General features: G+C 41.0%; 1 protein-coding gene across 2 annotated transcripts in view; it reads left to right on the top strand.

Annotated features, from left to right (window-relative positions):
• The first annotated feature begins 496 nt into the window (after positions 1-496).
• The window catches only part of LOC136864748 (uncharacterized), a 114,368-nt gene continuing 94,551 nt past the window's right edge, over positions 497-20,313 (top strand). For both annotated transcript variants that reach the window (XM_067142115.2, XM_068226113.1), the window contains exon 1: positions 497-821. In XM_067142115.2, coding sequence (XP_066998216.2) covers positions 672-821 — 150 coding nt within the window. In that variant the 5' untranslated portion in view covers positions 497-671. The remainder of the gene's footprint in view (positions 822-20,313) is intronic.

Raw genomic sequence — 20,313 nt, 5'->3', positions numbered from 1 at the left:
GTTTCCCATTTTCACACCAGGCAAATGCTGGGGCTGTACCTTATTTAATGCCTCGGTCGCTTCTTTCCCACTGCTATGCCTTCCCTACGCATCGTCACCATAAGACCTATCTCTGTCGGTGCGACGTAAAGCAAATATCAAAAAGAAAAAAAAAAAGACTTGTATATAACACCTATTCTGTTATGCTAATTTTACTATTTAACTTTCGTTCTTCGCCAGGCTGAGTACGTCTCGCAGAGGGACGAAACATGTACCTATAACTTTGCTTTAATAATAAAAATCTTTGTAAGTATTGTAAAGGTGGAACTTTTAATGTTAATGTCTTTAAACTGTTCAAAATATACTATGCACATTTGTGCCCTTTCCCTATTAAATTTAAGATCGAAGTTCCCCAATGATCATTTTATGAATCGATTATTGCACAGTCGATGATATACCAGTCGTGCCAATTATAGAGCCTTTCGATTGCAATTCTTCGATAATGCGCAACTGCGCAGCGTTGCTCAGCGCTCCGGTCAACGGTTTGTCAGTGCGAGTGGAGTTCGGCGCCGTTTTGTTGGGGCGCTGTGCGTCTGTGCGTAGGAGGTTGTATGTTGTATGTGAAGCTGTTGTGCTGTATTACGAATAGGGTGTATGTTGGTTGTTGTGAGGCTACTGGTGTAGCTTGAAATATGCCTTCGTGCGCAGCTTACAAGTGTTCGAATAATGGCAATAGTGGATTTAAATTCTTCCGGTTCCCAGCAGATCCTGTACGACGTCGGCAGTGGGCGATCAATTCTGGAAGAGTTTTTAATCCCACTGTGCAGATGCGACTCTGTGAGGTTTGTATTTGGAATCATTTTCGCGTTATAGTTTTCTTCATGAACCTGATAGCCGTGTCTTGAAAGTTCAGTTGTTACCCATTTATAGCGGTGTTTATTTCGGAATGTGTGGGAATATGTACGAGTTATTTATCACCATACAGTCAGTCATGTCAAAGCAAACGTGAGCCTGTCAAGTAATTGCTGCTCTACTTTAGAAGCTTTAGTTTTGGAGTTTCTTCTGTAGAAAGGTCTTGGTATATCCAACGGAAGGGACGGGAACCGCGCTAACTGACGATTTGTGTGCCTGAAAATGCCTACTCATGTTAACTTTGTTCCCAGGTTATAGACGGTTATGTTTATATAGTTGTTGGTTGAGTTGGTATTTTCTTTCTTTCCCTTTTTAAGCTTAACTAAAATGAGGGCTACAGTTTATTCCTATTAGATGTTTGAAGTTGAAAGCTTTTTTGTTTTTTTGTTTTTGCTATTATTGTGTTCTATAATCTTTCATGGATCCTTCCTTCGGTTCAGGCTTGTCGGAAGGCTTCTGCTTCAAGTATACAATAATCGAGCACTGATATATTATCTTCTAGGAAGAAAAATTTGAGCAAGATTTCATTGGGTGAAAATCCGGCCCTTCATTGGGTTCAGAGTTTAGTCTTGTCGGAATGTTTCTGCTTTAAGTAAACATTCAATTACTGATTTAGGAAGAAGAAAAAAATCAGCATTTTTTTTTTTAATTGGGAGAAAATCGTCCGTTGGGATTGTGACACTTCCAGGTCCCGTTTTCATATTATCTGGACTGATAGCTTGTATCGATTTCTTCAGGTAATCTCAGTGTGATAAAGGGCAATGTCCTCCTTAGGCCCATCTTTAATGGGCGCACCTCCCTGCCGTTTTTACAGTCAGTTCATACAGTAGTACGTACTGTACACTCAAACCAGTGACAATTATAGCTTTTGTTATGCTCCTTTGAAGTCAAAGTAATTATTTTATTCCTTTTAAAAACACCAACCCTCCCTGACCTGTCATGAGTTCGCCAGCTATACGCACTTTGCAAACCCATCACATGTGTACGATATGCTTACATGCCTGTGGCTGGAATCACACCCAGGAAACTGCTTGCGCATCAATATGTCCTTGCCCGACTGCATGCTGTCTGATGCGGCACGCACAAGTCCAAATGTGGTTTTTATTGATATCTCAAGAAGTAACCGTCCGATTTTGAAAATACTTACATATTTGAACTTGTACACAGTTGAACTTTTAGGCCAACTGTATGAATTTGAGCCGTTCCATTTAAAAATAGGAGTTAGTATCAATATCTCGGTTATTAATCACCCCATGAGAATATGTAGCACATTATTTTACAAGTCCCTGGGTATCATTTAACCCGCGAATGGTCGCTATATGAGATTTTCTCTCACATTATTTTTTATTGCGATATTACTTCACAGTGATGAAGGGGAGGTGATTGTTCCCTCTTCTAGCTGAGTTTATAACTGTCGTGATTAGAGCGATTCACATTTGAAGGGTAAGCACCCCCTCCCCTAGTCAGAACAAAGGTTCCTATGTGTCCGTGCACGCTGCGTGAGAGTTTCTCTCATCGCGCGACCAATGATGTTGGTGTAATGTTGAAGTGGAGCGGGAAACTTACTCCTGTTGTACGCGTTAGTATTTGAATTATGAGCACTTCTTGTTTATGAAAATATTATTCTGTTCAGAAACCTTGCTTTGTACGCAAATATAACTAGATATAATACATGTGTGAGATTTTATTTTTTACAACTTCAGGACGGAAGTTATTTTTATGTACATTGCATATGTTACTTTAAGTAGTAATTTGTGTCTTTAAGAAACAGCTAATCATTTCATTTTTATCTAAAATATGTCCGGCTCCATGGCTAAATGGTTAGTGTGCTGGCGTTTGGTCACAGGGGTCCTGGGTTCGATTCCTGGCAGGGTCAGGAAATTTAACCTTAGTTGGTTAATTTCGCTGACGCGGGGCTGGGTGTATGTGTCGGTTTTATAATCATTTCATCCTCATCACGACGCACAGGTCGCCTACGGACGTCAAATCGAAAGACCTGCATCTGGCGAGCCGAACTTATCCTCGGACACTCCCGGCACTAAGATATACGCCATTTCATTTCATTTATCTAAAATATATACGGTAGAACTTGCGTTGCATTTCAGTAGCAAATTTTAGCCTTACGCCCCCACATAACTGTGAAAAATGTCATTTATTTTAATGTGAGAGAAAGTCTCATGCGCGACCACTCGCGTTACATTTCGGCTAGCGACCACTCGCTGGTTAAGAATAGAAAAACAGAATACAGATATCTTTAATGGTTTAGACGTTATTTCCGTGTAACATCTTAGGTGAATAATCCTGTATATGTGCATATTATATAATATTAATACATATTCGAGTCATTGCATGCTCAAAATTAAAACGTAAATACTGTAAAGCTGTTTATTTCAATGATAAATCTTCATTATTGTCAGCATAATGCGAGCATTATATTCCGCATGACGTTGCAAACCCGTATGGCACTGCACAGCGACCGAATGGTAAGTAGAACACGAGAAGTTCAAACTAATCTGTTATGTCTTGCTCATGATAGTAACACTAAAATAGTTCAATTTTGCAGTTAATATTTACCTGTCTGATATTGTTAATGTCCTGAGGGGAATAAATTGAAATTTATCATATTCATTTTTTACATAGTATTCATCGCCTGGCTACTCATTCCTGCCACCTGGCTGACGAAATTTTCTGGGGAGAACACCGAAGGGTGGCTGAAAGAAAGCTTGATATAGGATACCATCCAGAAGACTAACGGATAGATGTATTTGTCTCCTTAGTATTTACCCTGTTTCATTGCGAGGTCTGCTGCTCTGCATTTTGCTCTGCATATTGCCTAATCCTTGGCACGTGATAGACAGCACTTGGGGTTGAATTCCAGTGCAGTGTTTACTGCTGAAGTGCCATTGCTGTGCAGTACATAGCCATATCACCTCAGAGAAGTCTCTTACAGTTTCTCAGGTACTGGAGCCACACCAGATGCCGTCCTCACAACCTGATTACTGACTTGGCCCACTTTAGCGAGTTCCACTGGCCATTGAAGCAACTTCTTTTCCATAACATGTAGTCACATTTCTTCGTGATAGGTCAGTGCTTCCCGTACAATGCCACGGGACAAACAATTGTTCTGTAAATCGTTGATTTTATGTACAGTGACATCTTCTGGTTAAAAAGATCTTCCATAATCTGGCACCACTTCATCCAGGCAGCATTGACTCTGTTCTGTGCATCTGAGTGTGTGCTGCATTTCGAACAGATGACTGATCCCAAATAGGCTTACCTAAAATCACTGGCTTGAGGGAGATCAATGCCATCAGTGTTAATTAACCCATCATTGTGTTCTCTTATTCTCTAGTACATTGTCTTCTTCAGATTTAACTCTCTGACAGTTTTCATTGAGGCAAATTTTTCAGCATTGGATTAACTGTTGTAACACTTGCCAGTTTTTGCTGGCAACTATGATATTGGCATAAGCCAGTATCCAAGGGTGTGGAGTCTGTAGTTCTGCAGCTATAGTGTCCAGGCACAGGATAAACAGAAGCAGAGACAAAGCTGATCCCTGATGAAAGGGACGTAGGTTCCTGCGGCGCATTATACGGCTGGTAGCATTACAGTAATGGTTATGGATCCATTAAACATAAACGTCTGGTAGGCCTACTCCATGAATCCCAAATGCACGCCAGATAAAGCTGTGTGGCATTCATTTGAATGCCTTTTCAAGATTCAAGAACCCCAAGTGCATTGTTCTGTTTTTCATTGTTTTGTTTCATTAGAAGGCTTAGGGCATGTATTGTATCGATAGTCCCTTTGCGTTTTACGAATGCCTAGATGTAATAATCTGAAAATGAAAGTTTTACGAAGTTGTTTGTAAGGGGTGAGATGTCCTTCAGGTTAGTGTATATTTAAATTTTCTCCTTTGGTTGAGATGAATAGTTTCTGGCAAGTTGCAGATAAGAACTAGGCCTACATGTTGCCTCATCAGCGTCCACTCCCCATTTACCAGTGGGCCAACGACCTAGATGTCAGGCCCCTTTAAACAACAAGCAACAAACAAGCTGTTTTGCCACTGATCTGCATATAAGGCTGTCACCCTAGTAGCAGAATCATTATCAGTTATTTGCCTATTCTTTCCTTAAATAATATCAAAGAAGTTAACTTCTCTTTGGTAAATTATTTCAATCACTAATTCCTCTTCCTATGAACAAATTTTTGCCCTCATTAGTCCTCTTGAATTCCAACTTTATCTTCATATTATGGCTGTTCCTATTTTAAAAAACTGTTCAAGCTTATATCTCTTGCCAGTTTTTGCTGGCAACTATGATATTGGCATAAGCCAGAATCCAAGGGTGTGGAACAGTTTCATTGGAATTATGAATTTACTCATTCAGGACAAATATGTTAAGTTCCCTATGGGAATCGAAATATACATCGCGTACCACTTAGTTGAGCAGCTAGTCTCTTTATTCCCAGATCCTCCCAGTCCAAGGGCTGTAACATTTTAACAACACTACTTATTTGTCTGAAATTGCCCAGAACAAATTGTGCTGCTTTCCTTTGGATCTTCTCCAGTTCTGAAATCAAGCAAGTTAATCCTGGTGAGGATCTCTTATACTGGAACCATACCTTAATTGGGATCTTACCAGTCACTGATATATCCTCTCCTTTACATTCTTACTTCTTCTTGTGTGTGCTATGCCCAGTCTCCTGGACATTGGCAATTATCACGTCTAGTGCTTTTAGGTCTTCTGCAACACGGTACAGTTGTTCACTGCTCTTTATACCGGCCCAGTCTTTAATGTTGCTAAGGCAAGATCTAAAACTTTTTTGTTGCTTATATGTTGAACCTAGGAGACTTATAACATTCTTTTTAATAGCCAAATTTCAGAGGCTTCCAAATTCTTAACTACACTGCTGTCTGAAGAAAGTGAAACACTGAGAAGTAATGATCTGAAACACGCCAAAATCAGAAGACATGCAGAACAGCGGAACCATAATAAGTGATTTAAACTGTAAAGAGATAGCATTCACGTATGCCCAACAGTGCCCTCTTGTATGTGACCGGCCAGATAAATGTTACGCGAAGCTCTGTGGAGTCGACGTGCGAAGCGGAAACGTACCCAATTGCCACTATGCCTCACCGACATCACAGGGTGAAATATTAGCATGTGAGTGCATTCGAACGGGGCAGAATGGCTGGGCTCCAGGAAGTGGGTTTGTCGTTCCGTGATAATTGCAGCTCGTACAGGGCACGCTGCTTCAACAGTGAGGCGTATGTGGAATCAATGGAGAGCAGAGGGCCGTACACAGCGCCGGCAGGGTACTGGATAACACAATGTGACCACAGCGCGAGATGTCCACTATCTTGTCCGCTTGGCCATAACGGAGAGAACACTTTCGTCCACAGTGTTGGTTCAACGTTAGAGCAATGCAACGGGTGTGGACATGTCTGCATCGACGGTTCAACGCCGTGTTCTGAAGGCTGGACTGGTGGCACGCATGCCATTGTGTCATCTTCCATTGACCAGCAACCACCAAACCCGCAGACTGCAATGGGCACGTTAATGCCGACACTGGCGTGCTGAGTGGCAAAATATAGTGTTTTTGGACGAGGCCCGTTTCAACTTATCCTACAGTGATGGCCTCATACGCATTAGACGCCACCGTGGTGAACACAATCTGGCAGACTGTATTTTTGAGCGGCATAGCAGACAAACGCCAGGTATGATGGTTTAGGGCGCCATTGCCTGTAACATGTGATCACGCCTCCTATGTCTTGGGGGCAATCTGAACAGCTGCTGCTACATCAGGGAGGTTTTACAGCCCGAGGCACTGTCCTTACTGCAGGCCATTCCACACGCCATATTCTAGCAGGTCAGTGTCCTGCCGCATGTGACAAGGAATATGCAACGGCGGGTACCACTGCTTCCTTGGCCTGCCCATTCGCCTGACATGTTGCCCATCGAATATGTCTGGGATGTGGTCGGTCGGCAACTTGTTCGTTCAGGTCCTTCTGCAGCCGCTCTTCATCATTTGTGGATGCACCTACAAACTGCGTGGCAGAGTATTACCCAACAGCATATTCAGGCACTGTTTAATTTCATGCCACAACGTCTAGCAGCTCTGATTGCAGCGTGTGGTGACGTTGCGCTGTACTGAAGTTCCACAGTCATCGTGCATGTACAGGTCTGTAATTGTAATCATTTGTGTGTCATGTCCCTAATCTGTGGAATAAATTGCATTATGATCACAACTCTCGGTGTTGGTGTTTCACTTTCCCCAAACAGCAGTGTATGCGCTTTTTTTTCAGGGTTCATGTCTTGACACCATAGAACAGGGTGGATTACACAAAGCATTTTTCCATGTGCTGTTGGAGTTGTAAATTAAGAGCATCATTACATTCTGTTAAATGTGGTTTGAGCTATTTCTATAAACTTATAGGTCTTCATTTCCAAATTGGGACCTTGGGCATCAGTAATCCAGCAACCGAGGTACTTATACTTGCTTACTTGTTGGATTGAGCGCTGTTTAAGGTTTAAAGTAGTAGTCTTTTTCTTTATCTTGCTGAAAATCGTTAGTTTTGTTTTGTCAGCTTATAGCCTATTTCTTCACCAGTGTCTTTCAGCTTGTCTAGAAATAGCTGTAAGTTCTCAATACTCTCACTAAGGATCACTATATAATCTGCATATCGTAGTATGCTTATTATTTCTCTAGTGTTCTTGGCATTATTGTAGGACTGTTAACCTGAAAAAAGCTTTGGGAGTTCCAAAATCACTTCAGAATCCAGACCGTGTTTCTTCAATATTTTCTTTGCATTTCTTTCTTATTCTACTATGAACTACTCTCAGAAAAGTTTTTATCAGATGATAAGTTTATAGTCATTGCATCTTTCGGAATGTAACCTCTTAGGCAGGGATATGAAAGTTGGTGTCAGCCAATCTTCAGCAATTTCTCCAGTATCCTCACTACAACCCCAAAATACCCCAAAATATGAAGAGACATGTAACCCTTATTTATGACATTGTCAATGTGATAACCCCAATGATCTTTCCTTAGGTACTTACAGCAGACCCATGAGGTACTGTATATTCACTTCATCAACACAATAATTAAAAGAGAGGGAACTTTTCCTCGTGGTGAAATCATTGTCTGCCGTCCATCTCACAATTTTGACAAGGTCGTTTTGGAGTTGCACACAATGAAAATGAAAATCCCCAGCCTGTTTCAAGTTTCAACTGGGTTAGGAATGAAATTAATGAAGCCCCCATCTAGCGGCGAGGATAGGAATTGGGCCAGCTCCTGATGAAGCCTGTCGTACTTCTCTGGAGCAATGATTAATGACTGACAGATGAGATAAAATGATACGGTATTGGAGAGAATTGCTGGAATTAAAGATGACGGGGTAACCAGAGTAGGCCTACTCAGAGAAAAACCTGTTCGACCTCCACTTTGTCCAGCACAAATCTCAGAGTGATCGGGATTTGAACTACAGAACCCAGCAGTGAGAGGCTGGTGCACTGCCGCTTGAGCCCCAGAGGTATTTCACTTGCTCACAATCCTTTAACTTGTTTATTACTCTATACAGTATACCATCATCTTCAAAAAGCCTAATCTGTGATTCCAGTTCTTTACTCGTGTAATTTTTATGTATAAGAAAACATAATGGTCCAGCAAAACTGCCTTGAGGGACCTCCCTTAGTTCTGTCGTCTAGGAATGTAGCCACTCATTTAGTTACTCTTGTGTGTAGTCCAATAGCCCTCACCTTCATCAGTAATATTCCAGGATCCACCCTATCAAAAACCTTGAATAAGCTTAGTAAGCATAGCAACACAGTCAGTTTGATCTGCTGAATATAAAACATCTGCTATGTCTTGCTGGAATTCGCAAGTTGAGCATCACTGGTATAACTTTCCCTAAACTCGAACTGCCTTCTTTCAAAACAGTTAGATTTCTCAAACGTGTATAATATATTTTTTTAGAACAAAAATGTCTCTAAGGAATTTTTGATTAAATAACCAGGGTGTCCACCCATATGGAAAAGTGGGAAATGTCAGGAAATTCGATAAATGACGGGAAAACAGGAAAATGTCAGGGAATTCAGAAAAAATCTGGAAATTCGTTCTTCTGCCAGATAAAATGGACATACTGTATTTATCCGTTAATAGCACATTTTTCAGTTTTTATAACATTAATCTAGGGCATGTCTGTTATGCCAGGAATAAATTTTAAAGAAAACTGAATAAACATAGCTATATGGATAGCCTATAGCAAGCAGAAGATCAAGTGATCGATCAAATTTTCAATGTTTTGATCTGCTTACCATTGAATATTCTGTGTTATTGGGGAATTCCGAGGCCTATAATGCGTTCTCAGTTTTCTAATCGCTTAAATACATGGCTTCCACAGCGAAATATGCATATGGACAAAATTCCACAACCCAACGGATGACTGTGTTTGTTTACTATGTAATGATGTGTTCGATAGTCACTACCTCGTAAAATGTAAAAACAGACAAAAAACACTGAATGCAGAAAAGTGTGAAATTCGCTTAAACTTAATACTCATTCGAGTGCTCATTATTATTATTACTATCATTACAATTGTTAAATGTGCTGATGTAGGTAAACCTTATGTAAATGTGTAATGCATCGTGACACCGTTCAGGTCGCGCCATGTTGAGTTTCTAACCTATCTTTCATGTAGGTGTTCGGAAGTTTGAGGCACAACTAGTAGCTTGTAATATTACGTGTAATTTTGTGAATACAAATCAAGATTTAAAATAAAGTGACATCACATTGTAAGATGAAAGTTGTTTGTTGGTTTGGAGTTTTTGAGTTTGTGAAGCATGATTGTATGTATTCGGTCCTGATCCAGCCAATCCCAATCTACCATTCATATAGATTTATGTAGATTGAGTGCAGTCTCGAAACCTGGCTGCCAACTGTATTGTCTACAGTACATCACCACGTGGTTAAGCTACCTGGCACCGGGCGAGTTGGCCATGCGGTTAAAGGCGTGCGGCTGTGAGCTTGCATCCGGGAGACAGTAGGTTCGAATCCCACTGTCGGCAGCCCTGAAGATGGTTTTCTGTGGTTTCCCATTTTCATACCAGGCAAATGCTGGGGCTGTACCTTAATTAAGGCCATGGCCGCTTCCTTCCAACTCGTAGGCCTTTCCTATCCCATCGTCGCCATAAGACCTATCTTTGTCAGTGCGATGTAAAGCCACTAGCAAAAACAAAGCTACCTGGCTCAGCGTGTGCGGTATAGGTTTAATAGTCTTCACTGTAGATGTAATTTTATTTACATTCGTGTGTTGGTTAGTATATAGTTGGTCGTGTACCATACCTCAGTATAGTTCGTGAAAGTCAAGCTGCAAGAATGTGACTTGGCAAAAATTGGCACCGTGCTCTTGATCTGTTTTTTCCTTCCACATATTTGTCAACATTAAGTAGGATATCTATAGCACATTCAATGACTCAAATTTTCAAGTCATCTTATAGCACAATATTTCAATACGTTTGAATCTGAATAATGTGTATAATCAGCACGTCTTGCAGGAACATAGCAAAACAAGAAATAATAATAATAATGCGAGACTTTTTCTAGCATGGTACAACCCTTGTAAGGCAGACCCTCCGATGAAGGTGGGCGGCATATCCCATGCGTAGGTAACTGCATGTTATTGTGGTGGAGGATAGTGTCATGGGTGGTGTGTGAGTTGCAGGGATGTTGGGGACAGCACAAACACCCAGCCCCCCCGCCACTGGAATTAACCAATTAAGGTTAAAATCCCCGACCCGGACAGGAATCGAACCCAGGACCCTCTGAACCGAAGGCCGGTACTCTGACCATTCATCCAACGAGTCGGACAAAACAAGAAGTGAAGAGCACGAAGAAACTGCAATATTCCACTGGGTTTCTTTTACTGGCATTTTATATGAATTGTGCACAGTATGCAAGCCACAAGGTCCAATGTTCACCAAAGTAGGAGTATCTGGTTCATCATTAATTAAATTACTGATATCCTGAAGGAACTTTTTATTAACATTTGGACCATCCATTGAAATTCGTAAGAGTTTTTTTAGATTGAGTTCTTGCAGTGCTTGCAAAAAACCATTTAACAAATCCTAGAAGGTAGAGTGACCAAGAAACACTGAATCAAAATAAGAAGTGCGTACCTTATTAGTATGAGTATTGAAACAACAAACTACAAAATCCATTTGGTTCATCTGAGGAACTTATTCAGTGACTCATCAGAACCAACGGCGAAATGTGTGCACTTACTGCACATCTCAAGAACTTATTTGTGAAAATAGGGAGCCAAACCGTGAGTGATTGTATATGCAACTTTCGTTCTGTGCAGTTGAACTTTCGAAGCAATTTCAGAGTCTGGAAACATTACTGTGAACAAACGTACACTAGCTTCACTGGCACGTAAAGAATGGTGTTGCATGACAGTACGCATGCAGCACCATATAATCTCAGCTTTAGTTACTTGCTCTCTTGAAAGATAATTCTGTGGACATCTCGCCTCTGGTGAACCTTTTTTTAATGGTAGAAGAAGAAGCAGAACCAGTGGAGTCATATGTGATAGTTTGTTTTGGTAGCTGTGGTAGGCAGAGGACAATTTGTGTTTGCGGCCAGGGTATTAAGGCCACTTTGTTGCTGAAAGAATTAGAAGAAAAGAAGTGGAGGGTGATGGCAAAGCTCGACAGTCGTTGGTGGCTATAGATGAAGAAATTTCTTCGCTGAAGCAATAGTGGTAATATTTTTTTTTTTTAAATCTTAAAGTGAATTTAATTAGACTAAAGTCAACTTCCAAGTTTTGAAATTTAACATGCACATTAATTGCCATTTATTTTTTGGATGTTAAGCTTTCAAAATGTGTTCTAATATTACTGTCATAGCTGGAAACTTCCTTTATAATTTTATTTTTTTGTCATTGTGTGTCAGGGAAAAAAACTGGTTATGTCTGGAAAGCAGGGGAATTTCAAAATTTGGATTTGGTGGACGCGTTCATAAACTTTTTAGTACGGTACTATACATGCCATTACAAGATATGTTTCGGTTCGTATAGCAGAGAGTCTCATTTCTTTCCTAAGGAAATTTATACAAGGAGATTGTTTCTATGGATGAAAATGAGTAAGAGGCACCTTTAAACATGTCATGCCATCTGTTAGCAGGACAGTGCTCTAAATGAAGAAGGAAAAATATGAAAAAATGGGTAAATCGCCATTTCATCGATGCTTGCCAGTTCCAGGGTATCCGTATCAGATATGTATTTACCAGACATTATAACAAGGGTGATGGAATTATGGCTAAGAAGTGATATGGAAATATTCTCCAGGAACTGGAGTATTTATCGTAGGGATAGGATAGATTTGATGGGGGAGGTAGTAAGTTAATTCATTTTAGTGAAAGAATTCATATCCTATGGAAAAGTTAAGAACTTAAAACATGAAATTCTCGGCGTAATGCTCATCCTTTTCTTTGTGCAATTGGTTTTATGCCAGACCGACACGGATTGGTCTGATGACGATGGGGCTAGGTGTTGGAAGGAAGCGGCCGTGGCCTTAATTAAGGTACAGCCCCAACATTTGCCTGGTGTGAAAATGAAAAACCATGGAAAACCATCTTCAGGGCTGCCGACAGTGGTAAGGCTCGTTTCTGAATATATTCGACAACTTGACGTTTTTGGCATGTACATATTTGGAAGGAATGATGCAGACACTGATGAAGAATTATTTGAAAAGATAATGAGCTATGTTGGGATCTACACAGAAAGGAATGTGGTTATAACGGACAAGCTCAATTTACCAAATGTTAACTGGGAAGGATAATCAGCCATGTGCGGAACAACATAGAAAGGAGCGTGATTGTAGCAGATTATCTCAATTTACCAAATGTTGATTGGGATGACCAACAAATGGTATGTGTTAATCTGGAAGTCAGCTGAATCAGAAAGTGATGTAACCAACTAGAGTGAAGAATATAATCTATGTTATGCTGAAAAAAGCAGATGAACTGTACAGAAAAACTGAAGTGATAGATGGCATAAGTGATTACGAAGCAGTTTTAATCAACAGGGACACTGGCTATCAATTAATGGTTGCCAGCCATTAAGGATTTAAATAGGTAGTTCCCTTCCCTGTCCCTTTACTATTGTTATTTCGTCTCAGTGTTTTCCAAATTCGTACATTCCTCATCACCAGATGTTTCATTCCAGGCTTGTGTCAATGCCATACACCTGTCAGTGTCATCACGTACACGTCTGACCCTCTTAGACTGATTTCTGATGGTTCGGTCAGCTTCCGCTTTGAACGCTAGCGCTGTGTCACGTCCGGGGAGCCATCTGGTGACGAATGAACGTACCATTTCCACTTCTGTGCTAACGTCTAAATTTCAAGTCATTATGTAAGAAGCCTTTCTCATGGACATTCGAGATTTTCTTTTGATGACGCAGACGTATTTCTACAGCTTTCCATATAATCCTGGACCTGTAATGTCTAGTGTGGGTAAGAGCTCGAGCATCTTGGAACATGACATCATGACCTGATGATAGAGCGTGCTCAGCTATTGCCAATTTGTCTGGCTGGTTGAGAAAAATATTACTGTCATTTGGGGTAATTTCGGACACTTTTAGCGATTTTTTTGGTTATGGTCCTTATTAACGAATTTAATTTATATTATTTTAATTTCTACGTCTAGGTACATATCTAAGAGATAAAATGAACACCGGAAGAAACACGAGAACGCACATCGTCGTGTTTTAAAAAATATTAAAATGTGTCCGAAGTTACACCATATGTTGGGGTAAATTCGGACAGGCAGTGTTTTTAAGTTACCGTCCGCGATTACCTCATGTATGGGGTTATTTCGGACAGTTATTTGCGAAAAAATATATGTGCATGATATAGCAGAATTATTCCTTATTTACATAACAAAACAAGCAAAACTTTGCCGCAAAATACAGTATAGTTTACTTTCTATTCAATTTAGTCATTCGTGTGGATTATTTACACGTCTGTATCAAAGGTGAATATTCCCCTTTTCTCTTTTGGTGCCGGTAGAATTTTGGCAATCTGGTCCTTCAGAACTGTGTCCTTATCCTCGACACTCGAAAACACAAATATTTTCTTGCTTCCCCTGTGTGACCGTAGGAATTTTACGACGACGTCCTGAGCTCCTATGTTGACCGTCACACCAACATATTGCCTAGTTTGTTTCTTGCTCCCAGACACGTAATCGTAGTTCACTACGACGAAACTTTCTAGTCCAAGTGTGGAACTGCATGGTTGGTCATCTGATAACTGTGGAACTTCTTCCTGATTTTTTACAGCAGTTTCACTGTCACGTAAGTGACCACCCACGATAGATTTTCCCGGAGGAACATTCAGTTTACGACGGCGAGATGATGCGGTAGAACCAGAGCCGTAACGAGCTTGCGATAGTACTGTCTCGAAAGTGGATAACCAAGACGATTCCTTTGCATTTGAATCTGATGTTTCTGGAAACCTTTTAAGGACTCTCTGGGGGTCAAGAGGAATTAATCCAGTGCTGCGGAAGCCACTTCTGATATTATCTGCTTTTCGCGCCTCTATCTTATCTAGCGTCTCCTTCAGAAGAGATGGGAAAGCATCTCTAGATATAGGCCCACGTGTACACTTCTTCCAGTTCGTCAGCACATCCCTCCAGGCTTTCTTAAGTGGCCCAAATAAACACGTCTAAAGGTTGTAAAATATGTGTGCTATTTGGTGGGAGAAGGATAAAAGAAATGTTGTGCTTTTCACATTCTTGAACAACTGAGAGAGACACATGGCTCGATAAATTGTCCCCGATCATGACTTTTGGTCCATCCAGCTGTTTCAAATACGGCAGTGCCACCGTTAAGAACCAGCCTTCAAAAATCGGTAGATCGAACCATCCACTTTTGTTCCTGTTGTATCGGGTGCCAGGAGGGCCACCTTCTTGCCAGGTATCCCACAGATGCTCAGACTTGTACAAAACGTACGGGGGCAGTAGTTTTCCATCCCCACTTGCACACATCATGATAGAAATACTTGTCTTGGAGAAGTCCATTACTCTCTCCGCATGCTTAATCCCTCTCCTAACAATCACGTGTTTCTTCCCAGGGTCGTCACTTAAGTTGGTTTCATAATAGTTTGACATTTTCCGGTGGAATGTTTTCCAGAGTGGGTTGCACGTTAACGAAAAATTCGTGCACGCACTCCGAGCTAACCTCCGCACGAGCTCTCTTAATGTTCTCTGAGAGACGAACGGAGAGAATGCTGGAGTGCTTCTTTAAGAAAGACCTTGCCCATTCGACGCCTGGAAGATTCTGGGTAAATCTCCTCTCCTTTCTTCCAATCCTGTCAAGGTACCCCTTTACAATATATCGAATATCACTTGAAGTGAGAGGATATCCCCAGTGTGCTGCTCGGACGATCCCGTGTACAAGCATTTCCTCCTCTTCAGTGTCCAGGACAGGTGGTGCTCTGATTGCTTTGGGGTTGGTGCGGTTCACCTTATTTTCCAGGGTCGATCGCGGTACCTGAAAATACTCCGCGGCTTTGCGGTAGGACATTTTTCCAGCCTTAATGGCATTTACTGCCGCATCAAGTTTACTTTTCTCGTAGTTGCAATACAACTGTCCTCCTAATCTTCTCTTGTACACACGCGGCATAGTCCGAAATTACCCCAGCCTTGCACAGATTCACAGAAAAATGTGTGTAGAACGAAGTGTTTAAAGATAAACTTCGTAGAAGCCTCATGGATACTTTCAAACACAACAGAACAAATGGTAGACAATAGTGAACAGCAGCTGGACTCTTTTAATACCTGTGTACACTAAGAAGTTCCTGTACCAATTGTCAAGGCTATAATGAAACCGACAACAACGACCATTATTAACGTGATAATTTCGTAAGCAACGCAGGATATACGTGCTAAAATTGGCGCGGGAATTCGTCTTGAATTCAAAAAATTCGAGCGCGGGAATTCTATCTTGGAAAATTCAGGGTGACCAACCGTGAAACGAAAAAGTACCGTTTTGTCCGAAATTACCTCCTGCGTCTGAAATAACCCCAAATGACGGTACGTTCATGTTCCTTGATAGGGTACCAATGGACCGGCATGTTTGGCCAATGTATACCTTACTGCATGTACAGGGCATTTTGTATACCCCAGGATGTAAAAGTTGGGACAGTTCGTCCTTGGATTTACTCAGACTGTGAGCAATTTTAGTGGCGGTACCAAACACGGTTTTTATGTTGTGTTTGCGGAGGACCTTGGCAATTCAATCTGTGCTGTTGTGAATGTAAGGCAAGTAAGCACTTCTTCCTTCTGTGAGCTTTGCTTGGTCGTTTCTCTGGGGTGTAGGGCTCTATGAATCTGCAGATCACTGTAACCATTACCCTTGAACGTGTCTTTGAACGTGCCCATTTCCATTTCCACCTGGATATTTGATGGCTCACAAATTCGTCTCGTCCTCTTGGCGTGTGTCGTGAGAATGCCTTGTTTTTGTGCTGGATGGTGGTGAAAATCTGCATGAAGATAGCAATTTGTGTGGGTAGGCTTATGATAGACAGTATGTCCTAAGGAGACGTCCGCTTTATTTCTTACTAGAACATCCAAGAAAGGAAGGCATCTGTAGACGTGCCAACTCCCCCGATTTAAGCGGGAGACTCCCTATTTTTGGTCCTTTCTCCCTCTCCCCTGTTCGCAGAGATTTATCTCCCGACTTTGAGAACAGATTTAGTATTCGTGTATTTTTTGAAAATCCTAGGTTTTCCCTCGTTCTTTGAGTAGCTGCAGAGAATTTATGTTCAGTGGTCACTGGAAAGACAGATGCAATCAGCTGGTGGTGTTCGTAAAGAAGACAGAATCTCTAACGTAATGCTTTTTATTTTATCGTTTTCAATTAGCAATGCTGATTGTGAGACAACTTTTTAGAATATTTACAAAGGCAAAAACACAGTTCAGATCAGAGGTTCCCGAAAACTAATTCTGGAAAAAAATTAACCGCAAGACCCGTTCAACAAGGCCAATTGCTTTGAGTATAAATTTACTTCAGAAATTTATGAAGAGCTCTAAGGCAGTTACAATGAAGAGTCGTTTGTTCTAAAGCCCAGGTACATGCAGTATTTCAGCATTAAGAAAAATTACATAATATGTTAAATATTCTTCAAAGTTACGTAATCAATGACGTCATAACATGTTGGAATATGCTGCAAAGAAATCTCCTGATTTTTTACGTCTGAAAGTTGGCACGTCTGCATCCGTCTGACTCCATCTCCTTAGTGAATTTAATTGAAGGATGTTGCTGATTTAGGTGGTTTAGAAATAGGTGAAGTTTCTCAGGACCTTCTGTCCAGACCACAAATGCATCATCAACTTACCTCCACCATATCATAGGTTTGACGAGTGCCAAAGCAATAGTCTCCTCCTCAAAATGCTCCATAAAGAAATTAGCCACTACAGTTGAAAGTGGATTTCCCATAGCCACTCTGTCCGTCAGTTCGTAAAAATTCCCACCCCACAAAAAATAGCTGGAAGTCATGCAGTGGTAAAATAGCTTTTTAATGTCCTCAGGGAACAGGTGTTCAATGAGATACATGGCTGAGTCAGTCGGCACTTTAGTGAACAAGGACTCCACATCGAAACTCACCTAAAGTGCATTAGTTGAAGGGTTATGGTTGACAGTTTGTTGACAAAATACAGAGAGTCCCTGACATATGATTCAGTACGTCCTATGTGTGGCTGAAGCAATTTTGCTTAGGTAGTTAGCCAACTAACAATAGGTCTGAGGGAAACATCTTTTTTATGGATCTTAGGCAGTCCATATAATCTAGGTGGCACTGCATCCCCTAGGGACAGATGTTTAGCCTCCTCTTTTGGAATTGAAGATTGCCTTAAGAGCTTCACGGTGGCGTTGGACACATGAGTGGTGGGGTTACATGAGCTCAGTCTGTAAACAGGCTCTGACAATATAGCCAAGATCTTATTCTTATACTCATCAGTGTCCATAACTACTGTCACATTACCCTTATCAGCTGAGAAAATGGTCAGTTCAGAATCATCTCTAAGTTCCTTCAGAGTTCTCCTTTCACCTCTTGTTAAATTGGGCGTGTGTACAACAGCAGACCTATGAGTCTCGCACATTTCTGTCTTAACTCCTCAGCCTCATCCGTAGGTAGTTTGTGGATGGCTGCCTCAACAGAAGTAATTAACTCCTCAGTGGGTATTTTAGAGGGAGTGACAGTGAAATTAAGACCCCTAGCTAGAACTGCCGTTTGGTTCTCGTCCCAGGATTTCTTGGAAAGATTGACAACAGTTTTACTAGCATCCAGATTTGTGCGAGAGATCGCATGTTTCTGAGTTAGTCGGAGGAACTTTGATTCCTGTCTGAATGACACCTGGTTGAATTTTCATTCAGCCTGTATAGCAGTAATGTTTTTGAAAGTCAACCACAATTCCTGCGAGAGAGTGTTGCTTAACAGCAGGTGTAAACGAGACAACTCTCGGGACACTGAATCCAGTTCCCTACAAATGTAATGCACTCTCGCGATCACAAGAGCCATGCTAGCGCGTTGATATATTCTCCTGGCCTTCAGTGTATTTAATGTGTGCTTCAGCTTCACACAGTTGGGAATGATGTTATGGTCCCTGCATCTCAGTAGAAAGCATAAAGAAAGAAGAGACTTCTTTCTCCTTGATTTGCTGAATTTTTAAGCCTTCTTAAAAGTATCCTCCCCATAGAGGTTTTTAATGTTGCCATTGATGCTTTCACGGCCCGTACTTACAGACATGATACTGTATAGGCGTTTGGGCTTATGCTGTGTCAAAAAAAATAGGGTGAAATACTTTACATTTCGCAAAGAACTTTGCTCTGCGTCGTCAGAAGAAAATCTCGACTGTCCACGAGAAAGGCTTCTTAAACAATGACTTTTTGAAATTTAGACGCTGGAATAGAAGTGGAAATGGTACGTTCATTCGTCATCAGGTGGTTCCCCGACGTGGCACAGCGCTAGCGTTCAAAGCGGAATCTGACCGAACCATCAGAAATCAGTCTAAGAGGGTCACATAACGTGTACATAACATATGACATTGACACAAGCCTAGAATGAAACATCTGGCGATGAGGAACGTACGAATTTGGAAAACACCGAGACGAAATAACAATAGTGAAGGGACAGGGAAGGGAACTACCTACATAAATCCCTAGTGACTGGCAACCAGGTATTACTTACTTGATAGCCAGTGTCCCTGTTGTAATTGTTAGGATTTCTACGTATTTCTACAGCTTCCCATATAATCCTGGACCTTTAGAGCTCGAACATCTTGGAACATGATGACATGATCCGACGAAAGAGCGTGCTCAGCTATTGCCGATTTGTCTGGCTGGTTGAGACGAATATTACGTTCATGTTCCTTGATACGGGTACCAATGGACCAGCATGTTTGGCCAATGTATATCTTACTGCAAGTACAGGGAATTTTGTACACCTCAGGATGTAAAAGTGGGGGAAATTTGTCCTTGGTTTTACTCAGACTGTGAGCCATTTTAGTGGTGGTGCCAAACACGGTTTTTGTATTGTGTTTGCGGAGGACCTTGGGAATTCAATCTGTGGTGTTGTGAATGTCAGACAAGTAGGCTGTTCCCTTCACTTCTTCCTTCTGTGAGCTTTGCTTGGTCATTTCTCTGGGATGCATGGCTCTATGAATCTGGAAGTTGCTGTAACCATTACCATGAAGCTGATTTTATGTAACTCTTTAACGAGTGTCGTGAGAATGCCCTGTTTTTGTGCTGGATGGTGGTGAGAATCTGCATGAAGATAGCGATTTGTGTGGTATTCTTATGATAGATGGTATGTCCTAAGGAGCCGTCGGTTTCTTTCTTACTAGAACATCCAAGAAAGGAAGGCATCTGTCCAACTTCATCTCCATAGTGAATTTAATTAAGGGATGTTGCTGATTTAATTAGGAATGTTGTGGAAGTAAGTAAAAGATTGAAAGAATTTACTAGGAAATTTAATTTAGCAAAAAAAGTCAGCCAAGGATAAACATGATGGCAAGCATAAATTTTAGTTAAAAATGCAACGGTATTTGAAAGCAGAAACAAGTTCTAGAAATGACGTTTCAGGGGTATTATTAATGGACAAGGGAAGTGTATATGTGAGGATTTCCAGAAGGCAGAAGCATTTAGTCAGCAGTATGTAAAGATAGTTGGACAAATGGATAATGTCCAGGTAGAGGAGGTGACTAATACTACTGACATGAAATAAATTTCATTTTGGATACGTATTGGCAATTATGTTATATAAATTGAAAAATCAGTATATTGGATCCACCTAGTCAATACTTATATATTTATTTACAATTCAAAGTTGTAAAAGCATCTTTTATCGTATTAAAATCTTCTTCCCT

The sequence above is a fragment of the Anabrus simplex genome, chromosome 1 (genome assembly GCF_040414725.1).
Source record: "Anabrus simplex isolate iqAnaSimp1 chromosome 1, ASM4041472v1, whole genome shotgun sequence".
In the NCBI taxonomy this organism is placed as follows: domain Eukaryota; kingdom Metazoa; phylum Arthropoda; class Insecta; order Orthoptera; family Tettigoniidae; genus Anabrus; species Anabrus simplex.
This window is presented reverse-complemented; position numbering and strand designations above follow the sequence as displayed.